The following is a 27,632-nucleotide window of genomic DNA, read 5'->3' as shown; positions in this document are numbered from 1 at the left end:
TTATAGCTTATACTTCATTTAAAGTTATTACGAAATAAAGCTGTATTTCCCTGTGCTGTACAGTATATCCTTGTTGCTTGTCTAGTTCACGTTCTTTGTTGAGTGGTTAGTATTTTCTGTTTCTGTTAGTATTTTCATCATCATAACATCATTATTAAAATTTTCCATTATTACAAGCTTTCCTTTGAACATGAAAATGAAGATCTTGTTTTAAACCGTATTTAAAAACTTTTTTCCGGGCTTCTCTGGTGGCGCGGTGGTTGAGAGTCCGCCTGCCGATGCAGGGGACACGGGTTCGTGCCCCGGTCCGGGAAGATCCCACATGCCGCGGAGCGGCTGGGCCCGTGAGCCATGACCGCTGAGCCTGCGCGTCCGGAGCCTGTGCTCCGCAACGGGAGAGGCCACAACAGTGAAAGGCCCGCGTACCGCAAAACAAAAAACAAAACAAAACAAAACAAAAACCCAAAAAAACCCAAAACTTTTTCCCCCATTATTGTTTAAGGTTGTTATTTTATAAGGTGATTCAGAAAGGTTTGAATATTTAAAAAATCTGTTATTTAGTTACCTACATTATACCTAAACAAGTAGTCACATTTGTATTAAGGAACAACCATAGTTATTTCTGTAATGCTCGGTAGGTACCTCCTGTGTAATACAGCACATGGCTATCTTATGGTCTGATTCATCTCAGGCGTTTTGTAGGTGGCACACAATCTTGGATGGTTGAAATGGTAGCCAGGTTGAATGCCTTAAGTTCCTCAAGTCTGTAAGGAATATGTGGTCCCAACTCTAGTTTTCTTTTTACATATCCCCGCTAAAAATAGTGTGGTATAATAGTTGTGATTTGAGTGGCTACTATTTCAGAGGCAGTCCAAATTTTGGACCATAATGGCCTGTCTAGCATGGTGATGGGTATTCATTAAAGAGCGTCTGGACTGTGTGATAGAAGTGAGGCAGAGCCCCAGCCCGTTGGAAGATGAAGTTGTGGAGACTTACACAGTTGTAGGAAAAAATGTTCCATCAGAATGTCCAAATAGGAGATTTTTGTCACTGTATTTCTCTCTGTAAAGAATTATTGAAAACCCAATGTGTGATACAGCACAAAAATACTAACTTTTTGGTGAATTCCTCATATGTTCAGTTGCATTCTATTTGCTTTCATTGCCACATATGCAGGCATTCTGGTGATTCACTTTTCCTCTTAAATAGAGCTTAGTCTTCTCATTGAACCTTGAGCAACCTACAGTTATCATCTATATAACTAAGATTTTTGTTTGTTTGTTTGTTTTTGCGGTACGTGGGCCTCTCACTGCGGTGGCCTCTCCCATTGCGGAGCCCAGGCTCCTGACGCGCAGGCTCAGCGGCCATGGCTCACGGGCGCAGCCACTCCGTGGCATGTGGGATCTTCCCGGACCAGGGCACGAACCCGTGTCCCCTGCATCGGCAGGCGGACTCTCAACCACTGCGCCACCAGGGAAGCCCCTGAGATTTTTTTTTTATCTTATCTGATTCCATCAGGGGCTGAAACATACGGGAATAGTAAGATTTCTACATCAAGACCTTAGTGAATATGCCCCAACTGTGGACTACTTGGATACCTAGCTCTCCTTGTCAGAGTCCTGGGACTTAACTGAATGAAATCCGAAAGTGAATTACCTCTTGAAGTAGAAGGTGACCCTGCATTTTGGTGCTTATTACATATTTATATTTAGCCTAGTTAGTGAGTAATAATTTTTTTAAAGCGTTCAGTTTTGTTTGAACCACTCTCTCGATCATTGTCATATTCACAAGGGCTAGTACATAGGGATTGCTCAACAATATCTGTCAAATACATGCATGTGTACAATTGACCCTTGAACATCATGGGTTTGAATAGCTTGGGTCCACTTATATGTGGATATTTTTTCCCAGTAAATATGTCCTACACGATCCATGGTTGACTGAATCTGTAAATGTGGAACTATGTATACAGAGGGCTGACTCTAAGGTTATACCTGGATATTCTACCATAGGAAGGGTCTCAACCCCCTAACCCGCAGCACTGTTCAGTGGTCAGCTGTATATAATACATGTATCCATGTATGGTGAAATCCTGCATTCAGATATATGCTGAAGTTTGTTTCTGTTACCCAGTTAAGAGGTGGCATCAGAAAGGATTATTGATTTCCTGATTTAATTTGAGGAAAGAAATACCAAAAAGGAAGCTAAATGTATGTGTACTTTTTAATTTCCTAACTGATACACTGCACTTAAAGTTTAATATAGCAATAGAAGACTCTTTTTCAATAGCTAAGACACAAGTATTATATATTTTCTTTGTGTTGTGTTGTCCCCAAGTTGAACTTATTTGACTGTTACCTTTGAGATTAGCATACTATAAGATAAGCTATTTTAAAACATTCCTATATTGATGTTTACATGTAAATTGTTAACACTTTTTATAGAAATACATTAAATTTCATTCTGGAGCTGGAAGATAAAAGATGATAGAGAAGTATTTTTTCCTTACATTATTTTCTCTAAGCAACCAAAAAAGCTATTTAAACCACCAACTGGAATCCCACGTAGATATATTTTTAACTTTTTCTTCAACAGTTGTCACAGCACTAACTGGTCCATAGTCAAGTCTGTGAATGCTTTCAAGGCCTTTCAAGTCTTTTTTATATAATCTGGATACTCTGTATTGGTTCATTTAAATTCTAAGTCAATTTTTAAAATTTTAGTTAAAAATGCATCTTATTCTTTAAAAGTTTATGTGTGGGCTAAGCAAGGAGAATTGCAGATTTATTTAAATAAGTTTTTCAGGATATTTTGAAGATCATTTAAAATATGAAACTACCTTATTTTATTCTATTTTTTAATTTTTTAATAGATCTTTGTTGGAGTATAATTACTTCACGATACCATGTTAGTTTCTGTTGCACAACAAAGCGAATCAGCCATATGCATACATACGTCCCCATATCCCCTCCCTCTTGAGCCTCCCACCCCTCCTCCCTATCCCACCCCTCTAGGTCATCGCAAAGCACTGAACCGATCTCCCTTTGCTATGCCGCTGCTTCCCACCAGCCAACTATTTTACATTCAGTAGTGTATATATGTCGGATGTTACTCTCGCTTCTCCCCAGCTTCGCCCTCCCACCCCATTTCATCAAGTCCATTCTCTATGTCTACCTCTTTATCTCTGCCCTGCAGGTAGGTTCGTCAGTACCATTTGTTTTCGTTTGTTTTTTTTACATTCCATATATATGCATTAGCATACGGTATTTTTTTTTCTTTTACTGACTTACTTCACTCTGTATGACAGACTCTAGGTCCGTCTACCTCACTACAAATAACTCAGTTTCGTTTCTTATTATGGATGAGTAATATTCCATTGTATATATGTGCCACATCTTCTTTATCCATTCATCTGTCGATGGACATTTAGGTTAGTTCCATGTCCTGGCTATTGTAAATAGTGCTGCAGTGAACATTGTAGTGCATGTCTCCTTTTGAATTATGGTTTGCTCAGGGTATATGCCCAGTAGTGGAATTGCTGGGTCATATGGTAGTTCTATTTTTAGTTTTTTAAGGAACCTCCATACTGTTTTCCATAGTGGTTGTATCAATTTACATTCCCACCAGCAGTGCTGGAGGGTTCCCTTTTCGCCACTCGCTCTCTAGCATTTATTGTTTCTAGCTTTTTTGATAATGGCCATTCTGAGTGGTGTGAGGGGATACCTCATTGTGGTTTTGATTTGCATTTAGTGATGTTGAGCACCTTTTCATGTGCCTCTTGGCCATCTGTATGTCTTCCTTGGTGAAATGTCTATTTAGGTCTTCTGCCCATTTTTTAACTGGATTGTTTGTTTTTTTGATATTGAGCTCCATGAGCTGTTTGTATATTTTTGAGATTAATCCTTTGTCTGTTGTTTCATTTGCAAGTATTTTTTCCCATTCTGAGGCTTGTCTTTTTGTCTTGTTTATGGTTTCCTTTGCTGTCAAAAGCTTTAAAGTTTAAGTCCCATTTGTTTATTTTTGTTTTTATTTCTGTTACTCTAGGAGGTGGGTCAAAAAAGAGCTTGCTGTGGTTTATGTCAAGGAGTGCTTTTCCTATGTTTTCCTCTAAAAGTTTTATAGTGTCTGGTCTTACATTTAAGTCTTTAATCCATTTGGAGTTTACTTTTGTGTATGGTGTTAGGGAGTGTTGTAATTTCATTCTTTCACATATAGCTGTCCAGTTTTCCCAGCAGCACTTATTGAAGAGGCTGTCTTTCTCCATTGTATGTTCTTGCCTCCTTTGTCGCACATTAGGTGCCCGTATGTGTGTGGGTTTATCTCTCTGCATTGTATCCTGAACCATTGATTTATATTTCTTTTTTTGTGCCAGTACGATACTGTCTTGATTACTGTAGCTTTGTGGTATAATAGTTTGAAGTCAGGGAGGCTGATTCCTCCAACTCCATTTTTCTTTCTCAAGATTGTTTTGGCTATTCAGAGTCTTTTGTGTTTCCATATGAGTTGTAAGATATTTTGTTCTAATTCTGTGAAGAATGCCACTGGTAGTTTGATAGGGATTGCATTGTATCTCTAGATTGCTTTAGGTAGTATAGTCATTTTCACAATATTGATTCTTCCAATCCAAGAACATGGTATGTTTCTCCATCTGTTTGTGTTATCTTTGATTTCTTTCATCAGTGTTTATAGTTTTCTGAGTACAAGTTTTTCACCTCCTTAGGCAGGTTTATTCCTAGGTATTTTATTCTTTTAGTTGCAGTGGTAAGTGGGAGTGTTTCCTTAATATCTCTTTCTGATTTTTCATTGTTGGTGTATAGGAATGCCAGAGATTTCAGTGTATTAATTTTGTATCCTGAAACCTTACCAAATTCATTGATTAGTTCTAGTAGTTTTCTGGTGGCATCTTTAGGATAGTATCATGTCATTGGCAAATAGTGACAGTTTTACTTCTTCTTTTCCAATTTGTATTCCTTTTATTTCTTTTTATTCTCTGCTGTGGCTAGGACTTCCAAAACCATGTTGAATAAGAGTGGCGAGAGTGGACATCCTTGTCTTGTTCCTGACCCTACTGGAAATGCTTTCAGTTTTTCACCATTGAGTGTGCCCATTTTCTGGAGAGTTTTTATCATAAATGGATTTTGAATTTTATCAAAAGCTTTCCCTGCATCTATTGAGATGATCATATGGTTTTTATTCCTTAATTTGTTAATGTTGTGTATCACATTGATTGATTTGTGTATATGTATATTGAAGAATCGTTGCATCCCTCGGGTAAATCCCACTTGATCATGGTGTATGACCCTTTTAATGTGTTGTTAGATTCTGTTTGCTAGTATTTTGTTCAGGATTTTTGCTTCTGTGTTCAGCAGTGATATTGGTCTATAATTTTCTTTTTTGTGATATCTTTTTCTGGTTTTGGTATCAGGGTGATGGTGGCCTTGTAGAATGAATTTGGGAGTGTTTCTCCCTCTGCAGATTTTTGGAAGAGTTGAGAAGGATTGCTGTTAGCTCTTTTCTAAATGTTTTATAGAATTCACCTGTGAAGCCAACTGGTCTTGGACTGTTGTTTGTTGGAAGATTTTTTTTTTTCCCACACACACTGTATTTTATTTTTACAAGAGATAAATAAAATGACACCAAGCATTGTAAATGGCTGACCACAACAAAAGCAACAATGATCGCAATTACCAAACACGGAACACACTCATACTATGTCATAATATTGACATTCAGTCCAATAATCCTCTACTGTAACAGGTCCTTTACTTTGCAGTGAAAATTGATTTGTATATTTTTGCCTCTGAGTCCTTGTGGGGGTTTTTGTTTTTTTATTCAAAGAGAAAGTCACCGAGATTATAATCATCCTCATCAGTTGACTCAGTCCCATGTAATTAATTTTTTTTCATCTTGATCTTTTGTTAACACTTTTATGAATTAATCAGTTTTCCATTAGAGTTCTGAAAATGCTTATTCGTTCAGTTCAGCAGTATAGTCAGTTACCAGAAACCTGTACTTGTCAGAGTCTTTTCCATGAATTCCTTGAAGATGGAACCCTTTTATAGGAACATTTTTGCAAAAACATCACAGTACACCCAGAACTGTCTGTAAATGACAAATGACTTAAAAATGACCACGGTTAAAGATTTGATGAAAGTTCATAATAATGCAGTTGACAAGGAAATTTAGTTATTTCTGAGATATACATTTTAAAGTAATGACTAGAATTATGACTTAGAACATTATACCAGAACATGGAAGATTTTTAGAAATTTCCTGCAATGTCTGAAACATTTATATTAACATATTTCCATACAAATAACCTAAAGAAAGTTTAGTATTAGTTGTTTTTTTTGTTTTTTTATCCTGCAGGTTCTTATTAGTCATCAGTTTTATACACATCAGTGTATACATGTCAATCCCAGTCGCCCAATTCACACCACCATCTCCACCCCACCGTGGTTTTCCCCCTTGGTGTCCATACGTTTGTTCTCTACATCTGTGTCTCAACTTCTGCCCTACAAACCGGTTCATCTGTACCATTTTTCTAGGTTCCACATACATGCGTTAATATACGATAGTTTATTTTCTTTTTCTGACTTACTTCACTCTGTATGACAGTCTCTGGATCCATCCACGTCTCAACAAATGACTCAATTTTGTTTCTTTTTATGACTGAGTAATCTTCCATTGTATATATGTACCACAACTTCTTTATCCATTCGTGTGTCGATGGGCATTTAGGTTGCTTCCATGATCTGGCTATTGTAAATACTGCTGCAATGAACGTGGCGGTGCATGTGTCTTTTTGAATTACGGTTTTCTCTGGGTATATGCCCAGTAGTGGGATTGCTAGATCATATGGTAATTCTATTTTTAGTTTTTTAAGGAACCTCCATAGTGGCTGTAACAATTTACATGTCCACCAACAGTGCATGAGGGTTGCCTTTCCTCCACAGCCTCTCCAGCATTTGTTGTTTGTCGATTTTCTGATGATGCCCATTCTAACTGGTGTGAGGTGATACCTCATTGTACTTTTGACTTGCATTTCTCTAATAATTAGTGAGGTTGAGCAGCTTTTCATGTGGTTCTTGGCCATCTGTATGTCTTCTTTGGAGAAATGTCTATTTAGGTCTTCTGCCCAATTTTGGATTGGGTTGTTTGTTTCTTTCATATTGACCTGGATGGGCTGTTTATATATGTTGGAGATTAATCCTTTGTCCGTTGATTCCTTTGCAAATATTTTCTCCCATTCTGAGGGTTGTCTTTTCGTCTTGTTTATGGTTTCCTTTGCTGTACAAAAGCTTTGAAGTTTCATTAGTTCCCATTTGTTTATTTTTGTTTTTATTTCCATTACTCTAGGAGGTGGATCAAAAAAGATCTTGCTGTGATTTATGTAAGAGTGTTCTTCCAGTGTTTTCCTCTAAGAGTTTTATAGTGTCTGGTCTTACATTTAAATCCCTAATCCATTTTGAGTTTATTTTTGTGTATGGTTTTAGCGAGTGTTCTAATTTCATTCTTTTACATGTAGCTGTGTCCAGTTTTCCCAGCGCCACTTATTGAAGAGACTGTCTTTTCTCCATTGTATATCTTTGCCTCCTTTGTCCTAGATTAGTTGACCATAGGTGCGTGGGTTTATCTCTGGGCTTTCTATATTGTTCCATTGATCTATGTTTCTGTTTTTGTGCCAGTATCATATTGTCTTGATTACTGTAGCTCTGTAGTATAGTCTGAAGTCAGGGAGTCTGATTCCTCCAGCTCCGTTTTCTTCCCTCAAGACTGCATTGGCTATTCGGGGTCTTTTGTGTATCCATACAAATTTTAAGATTTTTTGTTCTAGTTCTGTAAAAAAATGCCATTGGTAATTTGATAGGGATTGCATTGAATCTGTAGATCGCTTTGGGTAGTATAGTCATTTCCACAATATTGAGTCTTCCAATCCAAGAACATGGTATACCTCTCCATCTGTTGGTATCATCTTTAATTTCTTTCATCAGTGTCTTATAGTTTTCTGCATACAGGTCTTTTGTTTCCCTAGGTAGCTTTATTCCTAGGTATTTTATTCTTTTGTTGCAGTGGTAAATGGGAGTGTTTCCATAATTTCTCTTTCTGATTTTTCATCATTAGTGTATAGGAATTCAGGAGACTTCTGTGCATTAATTTTGCATCCTGCAACTTTACCAAATTCATTGATTAGCTCTAGTAGTTTTCTGGTGGCATTTTTAGGATTCTCTGTGTATGGTATCATTTCATGTGCAAACAGTGACAGTTTTACTTCTTCTTTTCCAGTTTGTATTCCTTTTATTTCTTTTTCTTCTCTGATTGCCGTGGCTAGGACTTCCAAAACAATGTTGAATAATAATGGTGAGAGTGGACATCCTTGTCTTGTTCCTGATCTGAGAGGAAAGATTTCAGTTTTTCACCATTGAGGACGATGTTTGCTGTGGGTTTGTCGTATATGGCCTTTATTATGTTGAGGTAGGTTCCCTCGGGATAGGTCTGATTTGCCATTTTCAGTAGCTTTTTATTATGTATCGATTTTAAAAAATCTTTGTGCTTGTATTAATTTTTGAATAACAGTAAAGACTTGTTTACATATAAGAAAACATTTTACAGTATGGTTTTATTCACAGAACTGCAGGTAGTGGGATAGACTTTGAGTATGTGTTGCTTGGTAAACATTGCATGGTGGTGCCACCCGCCGAGAAAGGTAACGCAGACACAGATATGTGAATTTAGTGTTAAAAATAATGTGTTTAAATGAACAAGGAGACCACATGAGATGTTCATTAGCAGGTGGGTGTAAATATCTACCTAGACGCGGGAGAAAAGTTCAGAGTATTAAGATAGCTTTCAATCCGTGAACTAATAAATTGAGAATCTATTGTGTGTCACAAAATGGTTATTTCTAACTCTACATAGCTAACAAAGGGTTTAAGGAGAGTGGATGAAGACATGGAAAAGGGAGAAAGAAAAAGGGAGAGAGAGAAACTGGAAAAAAGAAAGGAAAGTAGCAGGAAAGGAAAAGGAGGATTTATTGTTAAAGAGAGGAAGCATGGTATTCAGTCTCATACGGGGGGGAGAAGTGTGGGCATTAGAGAAGGGGACAGTAGTTTTCTCATGTTATTACTTTGCTCTGTGTTGCAAACTCTTTCAGGTTTGAGCCAGTATAAGAATCTCTCCCCCTACGTATGTATATATTTGGCATTAAGTACTTGAGTTTTTAATTAAGGCGAAAAGGAAGATGTTAGAAAGAAAAAGCCTGAGTAGACTGAAAATGTTATCTAACTATACCCATAAAATATTAATGTCCAAGTTAATTTATAAAGTAAACCTAAATGAAACTATGTGGGATGATAGGTTTATAATCCTGGGATAAGTAAAAGAGACCCCCCCGTCTATGATGAAAATTTGTCCAAAGTAAGATAAACCACCTAATCTGTGATGGAAATTGATGTTTGACTACATAAGTCTTTAAAGCTTTCATATGGGGAGTTCCCTGGCAGTCTAGTGTTTAGGACTTGGCGCTTTCACTGCCGTAGCCCCAGGTTCCATCCCTGGTCGGGGAACTGAGATCCCGCCAGCCACGCAGCACAGCCAAAAAAAAGAAAAGCTTTCATATGAAAGCTGTAAACAAAGTTAAAAAACAAAAACGATGGAACAAAACACATAGAAAACCTGTACACTTAGAACTACAGACTATTGGATGTGCCATGTTAATGGGTTAGATACTCTATTGTTAAATTGAAATCTCCAAATGTCAAAATAAATGCAATCCTAATCAGATTCGGAGGAGGCTTTTTTTTGTAGAAACTGACAAATTGATTCTCAAATGCATATGGAAATGCAAAGCATCTAGACAATCCAAAGTAACCTTGGAAAAGAATAATTTGGAAGACTTATCACTACCTGACTTCAAGTCTTAGTATAAAAGTATAGCAGTCAAGGGACTTCCCTGGTGGTCCAGTGGTTAAGAATCTGCCTTCCAGTGTAGGAGACGCGGGTTTGATCCCTTGTCTGGGAACTAAGATCCCACATGCTGTGCGGGGCAGCTAAGCCCGCACGCCGCAACTACTGAACCTGCACGCTCTGGAGCCCGTGCGCCACAACTAGAGAGAAGCCTGCATGCCACAATGAAGAGCCCGTGCACCCCAATGAAAGATCCCGCATGCTGCAACGAAGATCCCCGCATGCCACAACTAAGGCCCAACACAGCCAAAAAAAAAAGTAAACTAGTAATAATAAAAAAAGTATATCAGTCAAGACAGTCTGGTTCTAGTATAGGCATAAACCAGTGTAATAATCAACCCAGAAATGGACACAAACCTACAGTTATATGATTTTCAGTGAAAAGTGCCAAATCAAGTCAATAGGCAAAGAGATATCCTTCAGCAGATGAGCTGGAACAATGGGCTATATCCATGTAAAAAAGGAATCTTTGACCTTTACTTTATACCACCAGAAATAACTAAAAATTGATATAGACTGAAAAGTAAAAACTAAAATTTTAGAAGAAAAAATAATACAAGGAAAGCTATGTTTGGGGGATATGCAGAAATTTCTTAGAACACAAAACACAAATCATAGAAGATGAAATAGATAAACTAGATTTTGTTAAATTAAAAAACTTAAACTCTTTGAAAGATGCTGTTTTTTTAAATATTTATTTACTTGGCTGTGTCGGGTCTAGTTGCTGCATGAAGGATCTTCGTTGAGGCATGTGGGATCTTTTGTTCCAGTGCACAGGCATCTTTCTAGTTGTGGCACGCAGGTTTTCTCTCTAGTTGTGACGCGCAGGCTCCAGGGCGTGTGGGCTCTGTAGTTTGTGGGCTCTGTAGTTGTAGTGCGTGGGCTTAGTTGCCCTGCGGCATGTGGGGTCTTAGTTCCCTGACCAGGGATCGAACCCACATCCCCTTCATTGACAGGCGGATTCTCTACCACTGGACCACCAGGGAAGTCCCGAAAGGTGCTATTTTTTTTTAAAAATGGAAAGACAAAGACCAGGAAAAAATCTTCACAATACACTTATCAGACAAAGGGCTTGATCTAGAATATGTAAAGAACACAACTGAATAAGGCAACTAAATTAAAAAATGGGCAAAAGATCTGAATATACCTAACCAAAGAAGATAATATGAATGGCTAGCAAGCACATGAAAAGACTAAATACCATTAGATATCAGGAAAGTACAAATTAAAACCACAGCAAGGTGTAGTACTTTATACCCACTAGAATGACTAAAAATAACAAGATTGACGATACAAAGTGTTGGTAGGATGTTGAACAGCTAGAACTCTCATACTTTGCTGCTACAAATGCAAAATGGTACAACTGATTTGGAAAACTGGTACACAGTTTCTTATAAAGTTAAAATTATACTTAAAATATGACTCAGCAATTATCTTTCTAAATATTTACTCAGGAGAAATGAAAATTTCTGTTTATGTGGATATTTGTATACACTAATTCATAGCAGCATTATTTTTAACAGCCAAAAACTGGAAATACTAAATATGAAGTTAAATTGTGCTGTGTCTACACGATGGAAATCTATGTGAATTAGCTAATAGAAGCATCATGGTAAATCTCAAAAACGTGCTGAATTAAAAAAGCCAGATATTAAAGAAAGTACCATGTGATTACATTAATACGAAACTGTGGGAAAGACTAACCTATAAGCAGTCATTCTAAGAAAAAAAAACTAACCCTCTTATTTTTGGTAGTTACATGCACCCCTGTCTGTGCCTTTTATAACTGAGTTCAGGGAACAGTGGCTTGACTGAACTTTGATTAGCCACAGAAAAGTAGGTCTGTGATAAGTATGTAGTTTGAAAGCTCTTTTCAGAATGGGTTGGTTTTTGTATTTTTGTTTTTTCTTTCCCAATAGGGTCTTGTACCACAAGTCAATATCAAAGAATGATTTTAACTAGGTTGGGACAGATTTAGTGCTGGCACAGCTATAAATAAGCTTTACTGAGAATTCAGACTTGGTCATTGATTAGTAATTTTTGCATTTCTGGTGGAAATCTCTTTGGCATCTGGTAGAACTTCAGACCTCATCACCCCTTTCGCCACGCAAACCTCCCAAATTTTACCAGTTCCTTCAAAGTTTCTAGCAAAGTGTGTTCATTTTTACTTGACATTGTATTTTGCATTTCCATCACTCTATTACAAACAACTTGAAATTGTTAGTATTTGCTTCTTTTACTTATGTATTATTTAAATTGTTATTATTTAAAGATATAATACATAAAAAATTGCATAGACCATAAATGTACTATTTAATACAAAATTATAAAGCAAGTACCTGTGTAACTACCACTTAAGTCAAGAGGTAGAATATTGTCAGTGTTCCAGGAGCTCTTATGCATCTCTTCCTAATTCTTAATTCCTGCCCTCAGCCCTAACCACTTTCCTGACTTCTGTTATAATTTTCTTGCTTTACTTTTATACTTCTATATGCATCTCTAAACAAAATAGTTTAGTTGAACTTGTTTTTGAAATTCATATAAAGGAAATCATTCCATGTATATTGTTTTGTGCCTTCTTTCCCTCAATAACATGGCACTGAGAATTGTCCAGTGTGTTGGATGAAACTACCATTCATTTTCATTTTGTATAGTGTTCTTTTGTACGAATGGAGCACCATTCATTTCTTTTCAGTTTAAAATGCTATCTGTTTATTCTTTTTTTTAATATATATTTATTTATTTGGTTGTGCCGGGTCTTAGTTCGGGCATGTGTGTTCCTTAGTTGTGGCCTGCGAACTCTTAGTTGCAACATGCATGTGGGATCTAGTTCCCTGACCAGGGAACCCCTGCATTGGGAGTGCGGAGTCTTAACCACTGCATCACCAGGGAAGTCCCTATTCGATTATTCTTTTTTTAAAAAAAATTTTTAATGGAAGTGTGGTTGATTTATAATGTGTTAATTTCTGCTGTATAGCAAAGTGACTCAGTTACAGATATGTACATTCTTTTTCATATTCTTTTCCATTATGACTTATCATAGGATATTGAATATAGTTCTCTGTGCTGTATATTAGGACCTTGTTGTTTATCCATTCTATATGTAATAGTTTGCATCTACTAACCCCAAACTCCCAGTTCATCCCTCTCCCACCCCCCACCCCCTTGGCAACCACAGTCTATTCTCTATGTCCATGATTCTGTTTCTGTTTCATAGGTAAGTTCATTTGTGTCATATGTTAGATTCCACATATAAATGATATCATATGGTATTTGTCTTGCTCTTTTTTTTTTTTTAAATTTATTTATTTATGGCTGTGTTGGGTCTTCGTTTCTGTGCAAGGGCTTTCTCTAGTTGCGGCGAGCGGGGGCCACTCTTCATCGCGGTGTGCGGACCTCTCACTGTTGTGGCCTTCTCTTGTTGTGGAACACAGGCTCCAGACGCGCAGGCTCAGCGGCCATGGCTCACGGGCCCAGCCGCTCCGCGGCATGTGGGATATTCCCAGACCAGGGCTCGAACCTATGTCCCCTGCGTTGGCAGGCAGATTCTCAACCACTGCGCCACCAGGGAAGCCCCTGTCTTGCTCTTTCTGACTTCACTTAGTATAATAATCTTTAATTGCATCCATGTTGTTGCAGATGGCATTATTTTGTTCTTTTTTATGGCTGAGTAGTATTCCATTGTATGTATATACCACATCTACTTTATCCATTCATTTGTTGATGGACATTTAGGTTGTTTCCAAGTGTTGGCTATTGTAAATAGTGCTGCTGTGAACATAGGGGTGCATGTATCTTTTTGAATTATAGTTTTGTCTGGGTATATGCCCAGGAGTGGGATTGCTGGATCATATGGTAATTGTATTTTTAGTTTTCTGAGGACCCTCCATACTGTTTTCCATAGCGGCTGTACCAGTTTACATTCCCACCCACAGTATAGGAGGGTTCCCTTTTCTCCACACCCTCTCCAGCATTTGTTCTTTGTAAACTTTTTAGTTCTTTGTAGACCATTTTGACCGGTGTGAGGTGGTATCTCATTGTAGTTTTGATTTGCATTTCTCTAATAATGAGCGATGTTGAGCATCTTTTCATGTGCTTATTGACCACCTGTATTTCTTCTTTGGAGAAATGTCTCTTTAGGTCTTCTGCCCTTTTTTCAATTGGGTTGTTTGATTTTTTTTTCGTTGTATGAGCTGTTTGTATATTTTGGCAGTTAAGCCCTTGTGGGTTGCAGTGTTTGCAAATATTTTCTCCCATTCCGTAGATTGTCTCTCAGTTCATTTAAAAAAATTTTTATTCTTTTTTTTTTTTTTTTGAATAGACTTTTAGGCTGTTTCCTAAAAATTTACAGCTATTACAAGTTAATTATTTTTACTACTTCATTCTGCTATTAGCTATTTTAATTTTGATAACAAATAAAAGAGCGTCTTGTATCAGTATAGCTCTTTATGATATATGCAGTGCCCTTATGTACATCGTAATTTAGCCCTCATTTCAGACCTGTGACATTGGCAGTGAAGCATTCCATTTTTTATAGCTAATGATAGAGCTTGTCACTTGCCCAAGTTAACATTGCTAAAAATTAGTGTAGTACTAACAACTGCCACACATCTCTTATATCAAAGTCTAAATTCTAAACATCTGATTCTGTTTCACACAAACTGAGCATGCTCAATACCTCAACTGAGTTAAAGTATTCCACATTAAAAAAAAAAGGGAATAAATTGTTTGTCTTAAAAGGTATGCCTCATTGCCTTGTTTTTCAAATCATGGCTTTATTGTTGTTTCTTTGGAAGTTGACCTAAACAATTTTATTAATTTGTGGGTACGATGTTGGGACATAAATTTTTCATATTGTCAGCAGCGAAACTGTTCCTACAAGTATAAAGCTTATATCTGCAGCATTTGTAGGTGTGGAAAGTGAGGAGGTGGGGAGGGGATGGAGGAGGTTATATTTTTGACCAGAGAATACTACTACACTTTTTTACTCATGCCAATCTCTTTAAAAGTCAAGAGACTGAACTTTTAATGCAGGAAATCTCTGCCAGTCACTAAGTGGCCTGACAGTTCACTGAAGCTTTTCTAAAATCTTATGTCTAATGAAATTATGAGTTCGTGAAATACTCTCTGGTGCTGTAGCCCAGTTTGACCCTTCATTTATGTGTGGAATGTGCTGAGCTGTGTTTAGAGCCAAGTTTAGTTCTTGATGTTGTTGCAAAGTGACTCTTCTTTTGTTATCTTAAGATTTTTTTTTAAAGTAAGGTTTTCAAAATGGACATGATTTAAGCAACTTTGAGCTCAAGAAGTGAAAGTACCTGTTAATATATTTATTATTAGTGGTAATGTTGAAATTTTTTGTGACAGATTCACTACTTCTCTACAAGGTGTTTATGTATAAATGTGTTTTAAGTATATATACATTTGAAAAAGATTCTAAAAAGGAATTTTGTTTAGAAAAGCAAGAAAATGGAAAAAGTGTATTGGTATGATATTCCAAGGCATGTTTGAAACATTTTTAGATTTATATGTTTACTTAACAAATAAAAACCTGTGGAGTTGCAAACATCCCCTTGGTTTGAAAATGTATTTCATCATATCTGTTATCTAGGTCATTATTCTTAAGTATCCTTTCTGTCTAATCTCCAAAAATAGAAGCACAAATTATTGTACTTTAAACAGTCATTCTTCAACTAAATATTAAGAAAGAGGAAATATTGTGAATGTCATTTTCAAAGTAGTACATGGGAATGGGAAAATGTATATTTTGAAATTTGCAAAATAAGGAACAGCTTTACTCTAAATAGGAAGGAAATCTGAATTTGCTAAAATGTTGATTGTAAATTCGGAAGTCATCTATTACTTTTAAGTGTTAAACAAAAGGAATGTATACTCAGTTAAAAATAGAAGAAAATAAAACACCATGCAATGTAAAATTAGTATTTGAAGGTGGTTTCTGGCAAAGGTAAATTACAAATAAAAAGGAAATTGTGTAGTTCTATATGTAGATGAGAAAATATGATGATGGAATAAATCAAACAATAGATTTTAAAACCTCAGATTTCAAATCCAGTAGATTTGAAACAGTAATTCATGTTTGTATGTGCTACATCAGCAGTGATGAGCATAAGGAATTTTCAGTTTCAAACAAAGGCATATTTGTTTTCATAAAATTGGTTAAAAGAGATTTCACAATGATATTTTAATGGCCATGGTCTTTGATTCAGGGAGGAATTAAGCTTGTTAAGTAAATAGCCCTGAAATAATATTCATGATGTTGTGAATTTAACCCTTTGCTCTTACATTCTCGCTAAGGAAGTAAATGAAACATACAATTCTTTTGAGCTTATAAACCTTCATAGTATTTACCCACTTTATTGGACAGAGCCAGTTGCAAGACTGCTACTTCTTTGTTTAGGAGTTTGGGTGACATGAGGAATGTTCACCTCTCCTTGAAAATAAGCATTCCAGGTTCTGAATTTTACTGTGGCAAGAATGTACATTTTCTTCCTTCTTATCTTTCTCTTTGAACATATGTTTAGATCTTAACATGTCATTGTCCTCTAGTATGTTGGAGGACATGTCCTCTGGACTGTGTAGAATCAGGGTCCTAAATTCATGCCTTATTACCCATATTTGTGACATTGAACATATATGCATTAATCTTCATTGAAGATCTTCTATACAAATATAAAAATAACTGTCATTTATGTCTTACAAGGTTTAGAGTCATGGCTTTGGGGAAAGCGTTTACAGTCATAAAATAGAATGCTCTATGAAGGCAAGGATTACTCTCTCGTTTCAACTGCTATATTCCTAATACCTGACACTGAAAAAGTACTCAAATATTTTTTTATTGAATGAATATCAGTTTATTAAAATCTTGATTTTTTTTCAATGTTTACTTTTTGGGGAAATAGTCTTAATTTTATCACAGATTTAAGAAATAAAAGCTTCTAAGAGTAAGATAAGTAAAGTAACTTCTTTTCTTTTCTTCTTTTTTTCTAGACTACCTGTTAAGGTCCTGAGTCAAGACAACAATTTTTATACCTTTCCTGTGGTTCAGAAACAAGTCCCTGTAGAATCAAAAGCAAAGAAAGGAAACAATCTGACCTTTTGTTTGTTGGATTGACTATATAAGATACTTGACTTCCAGGAACAAAAACACAGAGAAGTAATAAAGTTATTATTTTGGCATCTTTGGACATCTATCATATTGAGAAGCCTGCTTTGTGAAGCTTCCTGAATTGAGATTTGGAAACTTCATTGGTGCTCATTTATAACTTGGACTGTAAGCATGAGTGAATTCTGGTTGTGTTTCAACTGCTGTATTGCAGAACAGCCTCAACCTGTAAGTATGAAGTAATACATGTACAGATTGGGTGGGGTGCTTATTAAACTAATGCTGGTTCTCAAGTTGAGAATTAGGACCCCAGCAGTGATTGCAGGGCAGTTCTAAGGCCTGTCAGTGGAATTCTGAACATCTGGTTAAAGAAAGGAGAAAAAAAAAAAGTAAATGTGTTTTGAGTAAATGCCATGTGTGAGGAACTGTGCTAGACCATTGTATATGATTGAGAAGGTTATGCTCTTCTACCAAGTAGACCAGCTTCTGGAGGAGCCATGAGAGGAAAGGGAGACAATCTGAGATAGAACAGCCAAGTCGGCTTTGGAAATCAGTGGTGGAAGATGTCATAGCTAGGTTGCCTCACATCCTTCTTGATTTATCATCTCATTTTCCTCACAGCAGCTCTCTGAGGAAGATACCATTATCTTTATTTTTCAGTTGAAATAGGTTCAGTTTTTTGCGCAAAGTCATGTGGATAGTAAGTAGTCTTGGCTGACTTCTTCTTGGTACCTGCCCCACTTTTATCCCTTCTAACCTGTGCACATTTTATTACCTCTACGGAAATTCTGCCATCCACGTCCAATTTTCTCTTCATCCTTTAAGATGCCTAGATCTAATGTCAACGCTATGAAATCTTTGCCAGCTTTCCCCTGACTTAGATAATACCTCGTGTATTTCCACCAGCTCTTTTAGTTCATTTTTCTATGGCAGGATGGAACTTCTTGCATAGTAACTTAACTGTTCTATAGTGTTTCCCACCATGTCAGCTGTTTACAGGACTGTAGTGAATTCTTTACCTACTTACTGTTGTGCATTGGCATGCTGGTGGACTTTTTCCCCCCCAGCTTTATTGAGTTATAATTGGTATACCAAAAAATTGCACATAATTAATGTATACAAATTGGTGAGTTTGGACATACATATACACTCATTGCCATCACCACAATTAAGGTAATAATCTTCTAAGGTATCCTCAAAAACAATGCATATTGATTTACAACCTCCCCCTTTTCTAGTCATATTACATACTTTCCCCATATAGTGTTTCCCCACATGGTACTGATGTTTTGTAATGCTCTTTGTCTCTGAAATGTGTTATTTTAATTAGACACCTATGCCCAGTTGTCATGTATTAATACTCTGGTATTTCCACAGTGAGCCAGGTACTGATGAAATAACAGAGAGCAAAACAGACAGTTTCTGCTTCGTGGCTCTCATTCTAGTGGAGGAGATATTTAGTGAATAAATAGGTGTCTGTGATACCAGGTGATGGTAACTGCTCTAAGGAAAAAGAAAGTAGAAAAAAGAGGAGGAGAAATGGGGATATTAAGAGTGTACAGGAAACGCCTCTCTGATGAAGTGATATTTAAGCTAAGGTTAAGGCAGTAAGGCACATGCTTATGTAGAAGGACTTGCGAGTACAAGAGTTCTGGAAGTGCAAGGGTTGTATGTGTACGAGGAATGTCAAAGAGGGCAGAGTGGCTGTGAGCCAGGGCTGCAGTGGTGGGAAATGAGGTCAGAGATAGTTAAAGGCCGGGTCATGTATGGCCTTCCAGGCTGGGGAAAGACTGATTTTTACACTTTGTGAAATAGGAAATCATTGAATGGTTTTGTTCTTTCAAGTGAAGAACATATCCTTTTCCCAGTAGTTTGAATGTTTAATGTTACTGTATGCCCAGATGGAGAGTTAGCACTGCCTGACCAGACTGCATCCTGTAGGCCAGTGAGTTACCTTCTCCTTCCTGTACTCCCAGCCAGTGAGTCCTCCTCAGCAGTCTGCAATCATGTGTGTAGTGTGTTCTGCAATAAGATTCATTTCCTACAGTGACTTTTCTTCATTTTTGTTGTTGTTCTGATGTGCAGTTCTAATCCATAATAGTAGGGGTGTGTGTCTTTAAGTGATGATGTGGTAACTGCCATATAAAAAAAAACAAAGGAAGGGCACTGTGCTCCATATTTTAGAGAGTCTAAGGTTTCTTCGAGGGAAATGGGTGAAGAATTGGAAGGGGATGGAATGGGTCAGTAGACAGGGGTTGCTAGAAAACCTTAGACCTTAGACATGAAAAGCATGAAAGCTGTTACTGCAGCCTGAGAGTATGAACCAACAGTTCTATGAAAGGTGGCTAGAGGAAACTCTAGGTGAAGGCATTCTATAATTTCAGGGGATGTATGTCAAACAAGAGTGTTTGCTCAAGTGTGGTGCATTTCCACCAGTACTATGCGATAAGGGCCTCAGATGGCATAGATTCATGTAGAACTTCCTTTTTTAGGAATCACATTTCCAAACACCCTAAATGAGGTATGAGTATGATAGATACGTTGTCATTTTTCCTTTTTCTGGAAACGTAAATGTGCATGCTCTTGATTTGTTTAATTACACAGAAAATCACATTATGTAACCACAATCATCTCAAAATATTTAGTAGATGAATTTATGTAATAGAAATGGAAAATTACACTTATCAGTGGAGAAATGAAAAATATCCCTACTTTGTAGAAAGGCAGTGTAGAGGACTGATTCAAATGTCTTAACTGTATTGCTAAACCTAGAAATTACCAAGATTATCTTATTCACTGGAACTGCCTGTCCTGCCTCAGGAGTGGCTACTGGATTTCTTCATAGAGACAATAAGCTGCTTATACCTGAGGAGAAAGTTTCAATTTGTATACATGAGCTTGAAGACAAACTAGAAAGGCTCTTGGCATAAGGATTTTGGTGTTCCTACCCTGTTTTGTGCTGATAGCACAGTCGAGAAGTGCTGGTAAGTTAGTGTCCATAGCATTCCGGATGAGTTCAAGCTGGGAGAGGGGGTGAGATGGTAGTAGAAAGCCATTTATCTTCAGAAACTAGAATGCTTTTGTAAGTTTGTAAATGTCAGAGAGGAAATGGTTTTCTTTAATGCTTTTATTAAATTGATCTTTATTCAGTTTAGATTGGAGTTTTTTAATATATACGTCAAAGTAAAACAAGCTATTTCTTAGCAAGCCATGTGGTGGCTGCCATTTATAGTTATTTAAAAAGTGACATCAGCAAAAATAATAATTCAAAAGTAGACAGTTGTATACTGAACCTCATACACTCAGCTTCAACAATATCAGTTCTTATCTGATGTTGTTCGTCTCAGTGCATCTACTTTGCTCTTTTCTGTATTATTTTGAAGCCAAATTCCAAGCATTATTTCACTTTATACATAAATATGGCAGTATTTATCTCTAAGAGATGATTCATATTTAACATAACCACAATACCATTATCATACCAAAAAAGTACTTTAAAAGTTTGTTTTATATATAAATATATATATAATAAATAGTTATGAAACATAATATGAAGCACATATTACCCAAGTTAAGACATGGAGCATTGCCAACACCCCAGAAGCCCCCTAGTGTTCTTTTCATTTACATCCCTGCTCCAACACCTGGAGGAGCCACTGCCCTGCTGCTTTTTTTATGGTGATCACTTCCTTATTGTGTTTTATGATTTTACCATTTGTATATGCCCTGAGCAGTATAGGTTAATTTACCTGTTTTAACTTTGAGTGGAGTTCCAGTGGATATAATTGTGTTTTCTTCTTTAATTCAATGCTAAATTTATAAGATTAATCCGTATTGAGGCAGGTAACTGAACTTCATTTCCACTTTTCTTGAACGTTTTGTTGTATGACTACACCATGTACATCCATATAGTCCTTTTGAAATTCTGAGTTGTTCACAGTATGGGACTGTTACGAATGATGCTCTTTCGTGCCTTTGTGTATGTGTTGCCCGGTGAACACGTGCTTGAGGTTCTCTAGGGTATATACCTAGGAGTGAAATTATTGGTTCTGAAGTCTAAGGACATTAGTTAGCTTTTACCATGCAAGACAACATTGTTTTAAATTTGGTGTTATCAATTTGTGTTCCTACCAGCATGATGTTTTCCGACTCATTTTTTATCAGTCCGAGAGGAAATGTTTAACCCTTGCATTATCTTGCATTTTAATTTAATGAGAGTGAAAAGTAACCTGATTTTTTTAAACTTCTAGGTTGTGAGCTTCAGGACTGTACGCAAATCAGAGATTTCTTGAAATAAAATTCTCCAATTCAGCTCCTCCACACTTTTGTTCATCAGCTCATTCCGTTTGTATTATACCATAAGACGAGTTCTTTGAGAGTACAGAAAAACGCATTTAGATAAATTGAAGTCCATGAAGTTAAAGACATTATACTATAGCAGCTTTCATTCTTGTATTTAGTTTCAAGTATGATGAAGCATTAATCTAATTCAGTGCTTTTTGTTTACTCTGTTTCTAGTAACTATTACAGAAATAAATGCTTTCAGAAGCCACCAGGCATCTGTCATCCTATACACAAAATATTAGTAGAACTTAATTTAAGAAAAGATGAAAAGTAAAAATAGAAGGTCTAGTATTTTCCTCTCACATTGCAGCAGATCATTTTGAACACCCCCCAGGTGAGTATTTCCCACATTGGAGACCATTGAATACAGAACAAGTCAGAGCATGGAGCTCTAGAGTTGAGAAACAGGATTATCTTATCTTCACTGTGATAAAAATAATTACCACTGGAAAAAAAAGGGAAAGAAACGCAGGGAAAATTGTTTTTGATGAACAGGAAAAGAAAGAAACATTGTGGTCAAATAGTTTTTAAAAATATATATTTATATGGCAGATAAGTCCTAATTTTTTCTATATGCTCATTAGAAAATACTATCTATATCTTCATAAAGAAAATGTTTTTTATTTATGAGGTCATGTTAAGTAGCCAGTGTGAGCTCCTATTAACTGATAGCTTACATGAATCCTGAAACATCTCTTAAAAGAGCTATTGTTTTCAAGTCATCTCACCTACCGCATCTGGGAGATTGTCATGTTTATTTAGAAAACACTTTCTTCATTTACATGTTCTGTTATTTGTGTAAATGATGTGAAAGTCTGCATCTTTTCATAAGGCATTGAATTCTTAAAATGGCTAAAATTAAGGTGCTTCTGAAATACCAATAGCATGAACCTTTGCATTGTTTTGTTTTACGATTCTTGGGTTTTATAAACATAGAAACAGCAAGGATACAGAGGATTAAGCCTTTATTTGTCCAGAGTTAGTGGTTTGGGTCCTGATTCTCACATGGCCTTGGTATATACAAATAGGAGGGAAAGTTAAGGATCTCAATTTTATTATTTTAAAGATCAAAAGGCAAAAGAAAGAAAGGAAATCAGTACCAGGCAGGTAAAGTCTAGTTAATAAACTATTCACGGTTGTAGAAGAATAAAATGTTTATGTAAACTTGATGTAATCTGTGATTAAAGGGCAGTTAGAATTTAGATAATATCTGGGACCTAATACTATAATAGTATTTTAATAATTATGAAGTCAGTACTATATAGGACATTTTTAGAAGCACTTCAGAATCTGTTCATTTGTGATATAAACACATGATAAAAACCATTCTGTTCTTCCATCTTCCTCTGCCTTAAACATGCTTATAATGGGTAGAAAATATTACAGATCAATTTTGGTAGCTCGCATATGCAAGACAGCTTCTAAGAGCTCAGCTCTATCTCCTTTAAGTACTGAGTAAAGGTTGGTCTCTTATCATCTCTGTACATAGTAAAAATTCTTCTAATTTTTTAGATATTTCTAGTGCTCATGTTCCAATTACTTTTGTAGATTGACCTTTCTTTTAGTTCCTTGAAGAGCTACTTTTTATGCTTATACTCCTCTGTTTTAGCAGGTGAGACATCATTTGTTCTTTTTCGTTTTGGTTTGTCATTTGTTAGCTGGTTTCATTTGTGAATTGAAAATAATTTTCATACAGTCATAAAATTATAGTCTTAAAGGCATCTAAGCAAACATCTAGTCAGATGCATCACTCACACACAAATTTGGAAACTATTAAGTGAACTAGTAAACTAAGTTAAGCCTAGTGAGTTAATGGCAAAGCCTTGGCATTTTAAAACTAGTTTTCTCTAGTATGTGTTTCAATAAATTTTACCCAAATGGACATGTATACACACATTGGATATGCAATTGAATTATAAGACTCTGCAAAAATACATCACTAGTTTTGATAAGTTATGGTGAAACCAGCAGTGTTTCAACATTTTAAAAGGTTCTTGGGAATTCCCTGGCGGTCCAGTGGTTAGAACTTGGCGCCTTCACTGCTCAGGGAACTAAGATCCTACAAGCTGTGAGGCACAGCCAAATTAAAAAAAAAAAAAAAAAATTCTTGCCAGTAAATGTTAATTATTATCTGCCATTTTTACAGATCTTAGTTTGAATGCTTTCATACATATTAACTTAATGATGCTTTCATCATATTAACTTAATGATATAAGTGCCTGCCATTCTAACACACACACACACACACACACACACACACACACCCATCACTCTGTTTTTTGTCGTTTTGATTTTGTTTTATTTGTTCTTGGAGTGTCTACCTGAGTGTCTACCTGAGTAGCAGTTGGGTGATGTCCTCACTGGAGTCTTAACATGCACAAATCCTTCTGCATGTCTCCGTTATGCACATATGCATGGATTCAAAAATCATTAAGATACTGGAAATAGTATTAGCTGTCAGTCATGCATATAGGATAAACAGAATCTCCCATACATTAAATAAAGGAGTTACTAGATGTCATTTCTAACTGACCTTAAGAACAGATAAAGTATGTATAGCTGATTCACTTTGTTATAAAGCAGAAACTAGCACACCATTGTAAAGCAATTATACTCCAATAAAGATGTTAAAAAAAAATAGCAGATATAGTTACTAAGAAACATAAGACAAGTGTGCTTTCAGTAGTGCTTAGCTGTCAGAAATTGATCTCATTTTTATGAGCCCCATAGTTATGGGTAGTTATGAAAAACCAAACAAGTTTTTCCCTTTTTTCTACCCTCTTCATAGGAGATCTGGTTTTCTGTGAGCTTAAGAGTTGTTCAAATAAGGGTTTGAATTGTAATCCCAATGCTTATTTACTGTGTGACCTTGAGCAGATAGGAATACTGTGTGACCTCTGCAAATAGGAATAATGACACCTATCTAATAGTCTTAAATATATTAAAGTAGATAATAAAGTATATTAAATAAGGTAATTTATGTTAAGCGCTTAGCATAGTGCCTGGCATGCAGTAAGCGCTCTTATGAATGTTTAGTTGACAAATTGCAGTTTCCTCTCATTTTATTTATTTATTTTTTGCGGTACGCGGGCCTCTCAGGGCTGTGGCCTCTTCCGCTGCGGAGCACAGGCTCCAGACGCGCAGGCTCAGTGGCCATGGCTCACGGGCCCAGCTGCTCCACGGCATGTGGGATCTTCCTGGACCGGGGCACAAACCCGTGTCCCCTGCATCGGCAGGCGGACTCCCAACCACTGCGCCACCAGGGAAGCCCTCCTCTCATTTTAAATAATGGTTGATTTTATTTTGTTTTGTTGTGTTTTAAATCTCTGTTGGTTATTTTCAAGCACATTCTATTTGAAATGAACTGGACCTTTAAAGCTTGAAAAATTGGTCTCTTACCAGAAGTATTTTGGTTTGGTTTGGTTTTCAATTACCAGGAAGAGAGATCCAGGTGTGTAACATAGAGAGGATGTTGGACTGAACACACACGTACAGTCTCCTCTCTCCTGAAACCCCACTTTGCATGACATTAAAGGAGTTTAAAAAACAAAAAGGGGTAAAACCCACAAAGGAAAAGAATGCAGACAAAACATAAGCATGGATGAAAGATAATAAAACACAGATGATAGATTTGGAATTTGCAGAACATAGCCACACCCAGTTGCCTGCACAGGGGGATACTGACCAGAAGCAAACCAGAGTCTTAACTGCCTTGCTCTTGGAAGGCCTGCAACTAGGCTTGAACTGCTCAGGCTGGCCTGCAGCAGATTGTTCTCTAGATAACTGACCTGCTCTGCAGAGACCTGGTGATTTCTGTGGTTGCGGGCTCCCCAAGGAAAAAGCCAGTTTCACCATCTTCTCACCTGTCCTTGAACCCACCATTCAGCATGCCTGACCCATGTGTACTAAGCCTCATTTGGACGGTCGGTGATCATCAGGCATGAGGAAAGTTAAAAGAAATTAACCGAATGAAAGAACTCAGAGGAAATAGATGATACAGGGAATAGAAAAGAACTAAAATAAAGCAATAAAAACTGTGAATATTCCTCAGATGATTAGGATATTGGACCCATTAAATAAGAGCAGTGTGCCTACACAGGAATGGGGACAGAAAGAACAAATTGAGAAGAAATAGTGTTGGGAAATGATATAGCTGAGATAAAGAGGTCCAGTGGAAGGGCTGGAAGATAAAGAAATCTGTAAACAAAGTAAAACAAAGAAATAGAGAGTAAAAACAAAGTAAAACAAAGAGAGATGGAAAGTAGAAGGGAAAAGCTAAGAAAATTAGATGATCAATCCTGAAGGTTCAAAATCTGCCTAATTAGTTTCACAAAGTAGAAGAAAGGGGCATTGGAGGAGAATAAATTATCAAAGTGTTTGCCAAAAAGTTTGAGGGTTTTGTAACATCTTACAGAAAAACCCAAACAAACTTTTTGGACAACCCAATAATAATACAGGAACATTTCCCTGAACTAAAAAAAAAACAGTGTAAGTGTTTTGGTTGAAGGCCAGTTGAATGAAAAATACCCATTCCATTTAGTGACATTTCAGACTATATGGATTAGTTGTTTGGCTGTTTAACCAGTTGTACTGCAAGAAATTTGTGGATGGTATTGCAACAATTAATGTTAGTTTCATAGGAAGTTAAGCAAACAAAAAGCAATTCAACACAAACATAGTACAAGAAAAATTAATTGTAGAACATTGCTTGGCTTGATTGTGAACAATATTTACAAAAAGTTAATATAAGCATTTGATTTTTCTCTTTCTATTTTATGTATTAAGTGTTTGGGGGAATTACATAACTTTTTTTGAAACACAAAGGTATTTATTTTAGAATAACTGTATATATGGTGGTGTAAAGGAAAGACAGTGGACAAGGGAGACTCCCAGACCTGCTTTAGTTAGCTGTGGGATCTTGGCAAGTAATATGCTTTCCCTAGGTACATTAGTGTCCTGTGGCTGTCAGTGACAGATTATCCAAGTTTAGTGGCTTAAACAACACAAATTTATTGTCTTTAGTTCCAGAGGTGAGAAGTCCAATTTAGGTCTCACTGCAATAATATCAGTGGTAGACCATTGTATTATACCACATTTTCTATGTTCAGTATACAGTGATTTCCTGAAGTTAGCTCTACTATACACACACATATGCATGTATATACAGGGTACAGAAACAATCTCAAGTGGCCCTGTGGTAGCAGAAATCTCTAGTGTAAAGGGTTTAACATGCAAAAGCATTGAAAAATATATCATTAGTACTTAGAGAAGCTATTTCAGGTTGTTAGTTTTAAGCCTATTTTGTATTTCAGTTTTCATACTTGCAACGTGTGACTTAAACAAGATACTAACCTTAAATAGAAAGAGAAAAGGAAATCCCTATGTTCGCTTCAGGTTTCTCACTGAGAGAGGAGAACGTCTAGTTCCTTCAGTTTTGCATTTAGCAATTTTGCCCTTGAAAAGATCACTATAAACTTGCTCAGAGATTCCTTATAAAAAACAAATGTTGGGACCTCCTGTGAACTTCTCATCTGTTACCAACTTTGAAACTTATACTAAGTGGGAAAAGGCTACTTACCTACTAAACTCTAAAGGGCAAAGTAAAGACAGTACTGCACTTAGGATTGAATTTTAAGTGTGTTACCAGCAACCCACCTATTTATAAATATTTCCAGTATGAAATGCCTTGCCTTTCTGTACTTTGACTTAGATCGAAGTCCCTGCTTGTAACTCTACTTGGGTGTTTGGATTTCTCTGTGGTGATGTGGCTCTCGTCTTTTATAGAATTGCCTCCTTATATAAGCCTTTTAACCTGAGGGCCACTGCTGGCATTCCAGTGAGTGCACCACACTCTAGAAACCAGAGAAGTAGAATTATCACTTATTGTTCCCAGAGTGTATCTTCATACAGTACAAGTTGGCATACTGAAAACGTTTATTATTTTCTGAAGTTTGACCTAAATATGAGAATTTGGAATCCAAAGTAAGCTACTCAGTTATTGAAGGGCAGATTTTTTTTTCTTAATCTTTGCAGTCTACTCCTTGTTTCTCTTCCATTTGTCTTACTAATCAAAGATTAATATTAATCTTGACATATTAATCATCGATTTTTAGTTAAGATCTTAGAAACCAGACTGCCATAGGTCGTATTATCAGCTTATATTACTACCCATGGGAAAGCTGGATCTGGCTTCTTAAACATC

The 27,632-nt window shown here is 36.5% G+C and overlaps 1 protein-coding gene across 7 annotated transcripts in view; it reads left to right on the top strand.

Annotated features, from left to right (window-relative positions):
* CDC42SE2 (CDC42 small effector 2) overlaps nucleotides 1–27,632 on the top strand; it is a 114,323-nt gene that overhangs the window by 48,654 nt on the left and 38,037 nt on the right. For 6 of the 7 annotated variants that reach the window (XM_060008908.1, XM_060008907.1, XM_060008911.1 and 3 more), the window contains one exon: nucleotides 16,972–17,314. In XM_060008908.1, the coding sequence (XP_059864891.1) occupies nucleotides 17,261–17,314 (54 nt within the window). In that variant the 5' untranslated portion in view covers nucleotides 16,972–17,260. Of the gene's footprint in view, nucleotides 1–8,372; nucleotides 8,476–16,971; nucleotides 17,315–27,632 lie in introns of those variants that run through there. The other variant, XM_060008913.1, reaches the window with a different exon arrangement.

The sequence above is a fragment of the Delphinus delphis genome, chromosome 3 (assembly GCF_949987515.2).
Source record: "Delphinus delphis chromosome 3, mDelDel1.2, whole genome shotgun sequence".
NCBI lineage: Eukaryota > Metazoa > Chordata > Mammalia > Artiodactyla > Delphinidae > Delphinus > Delphinus delphis.
Note: the sequence above shows the minus strand (reverse complement) of the source record. Positions and strands in the feature narration are given on the sequence as shown.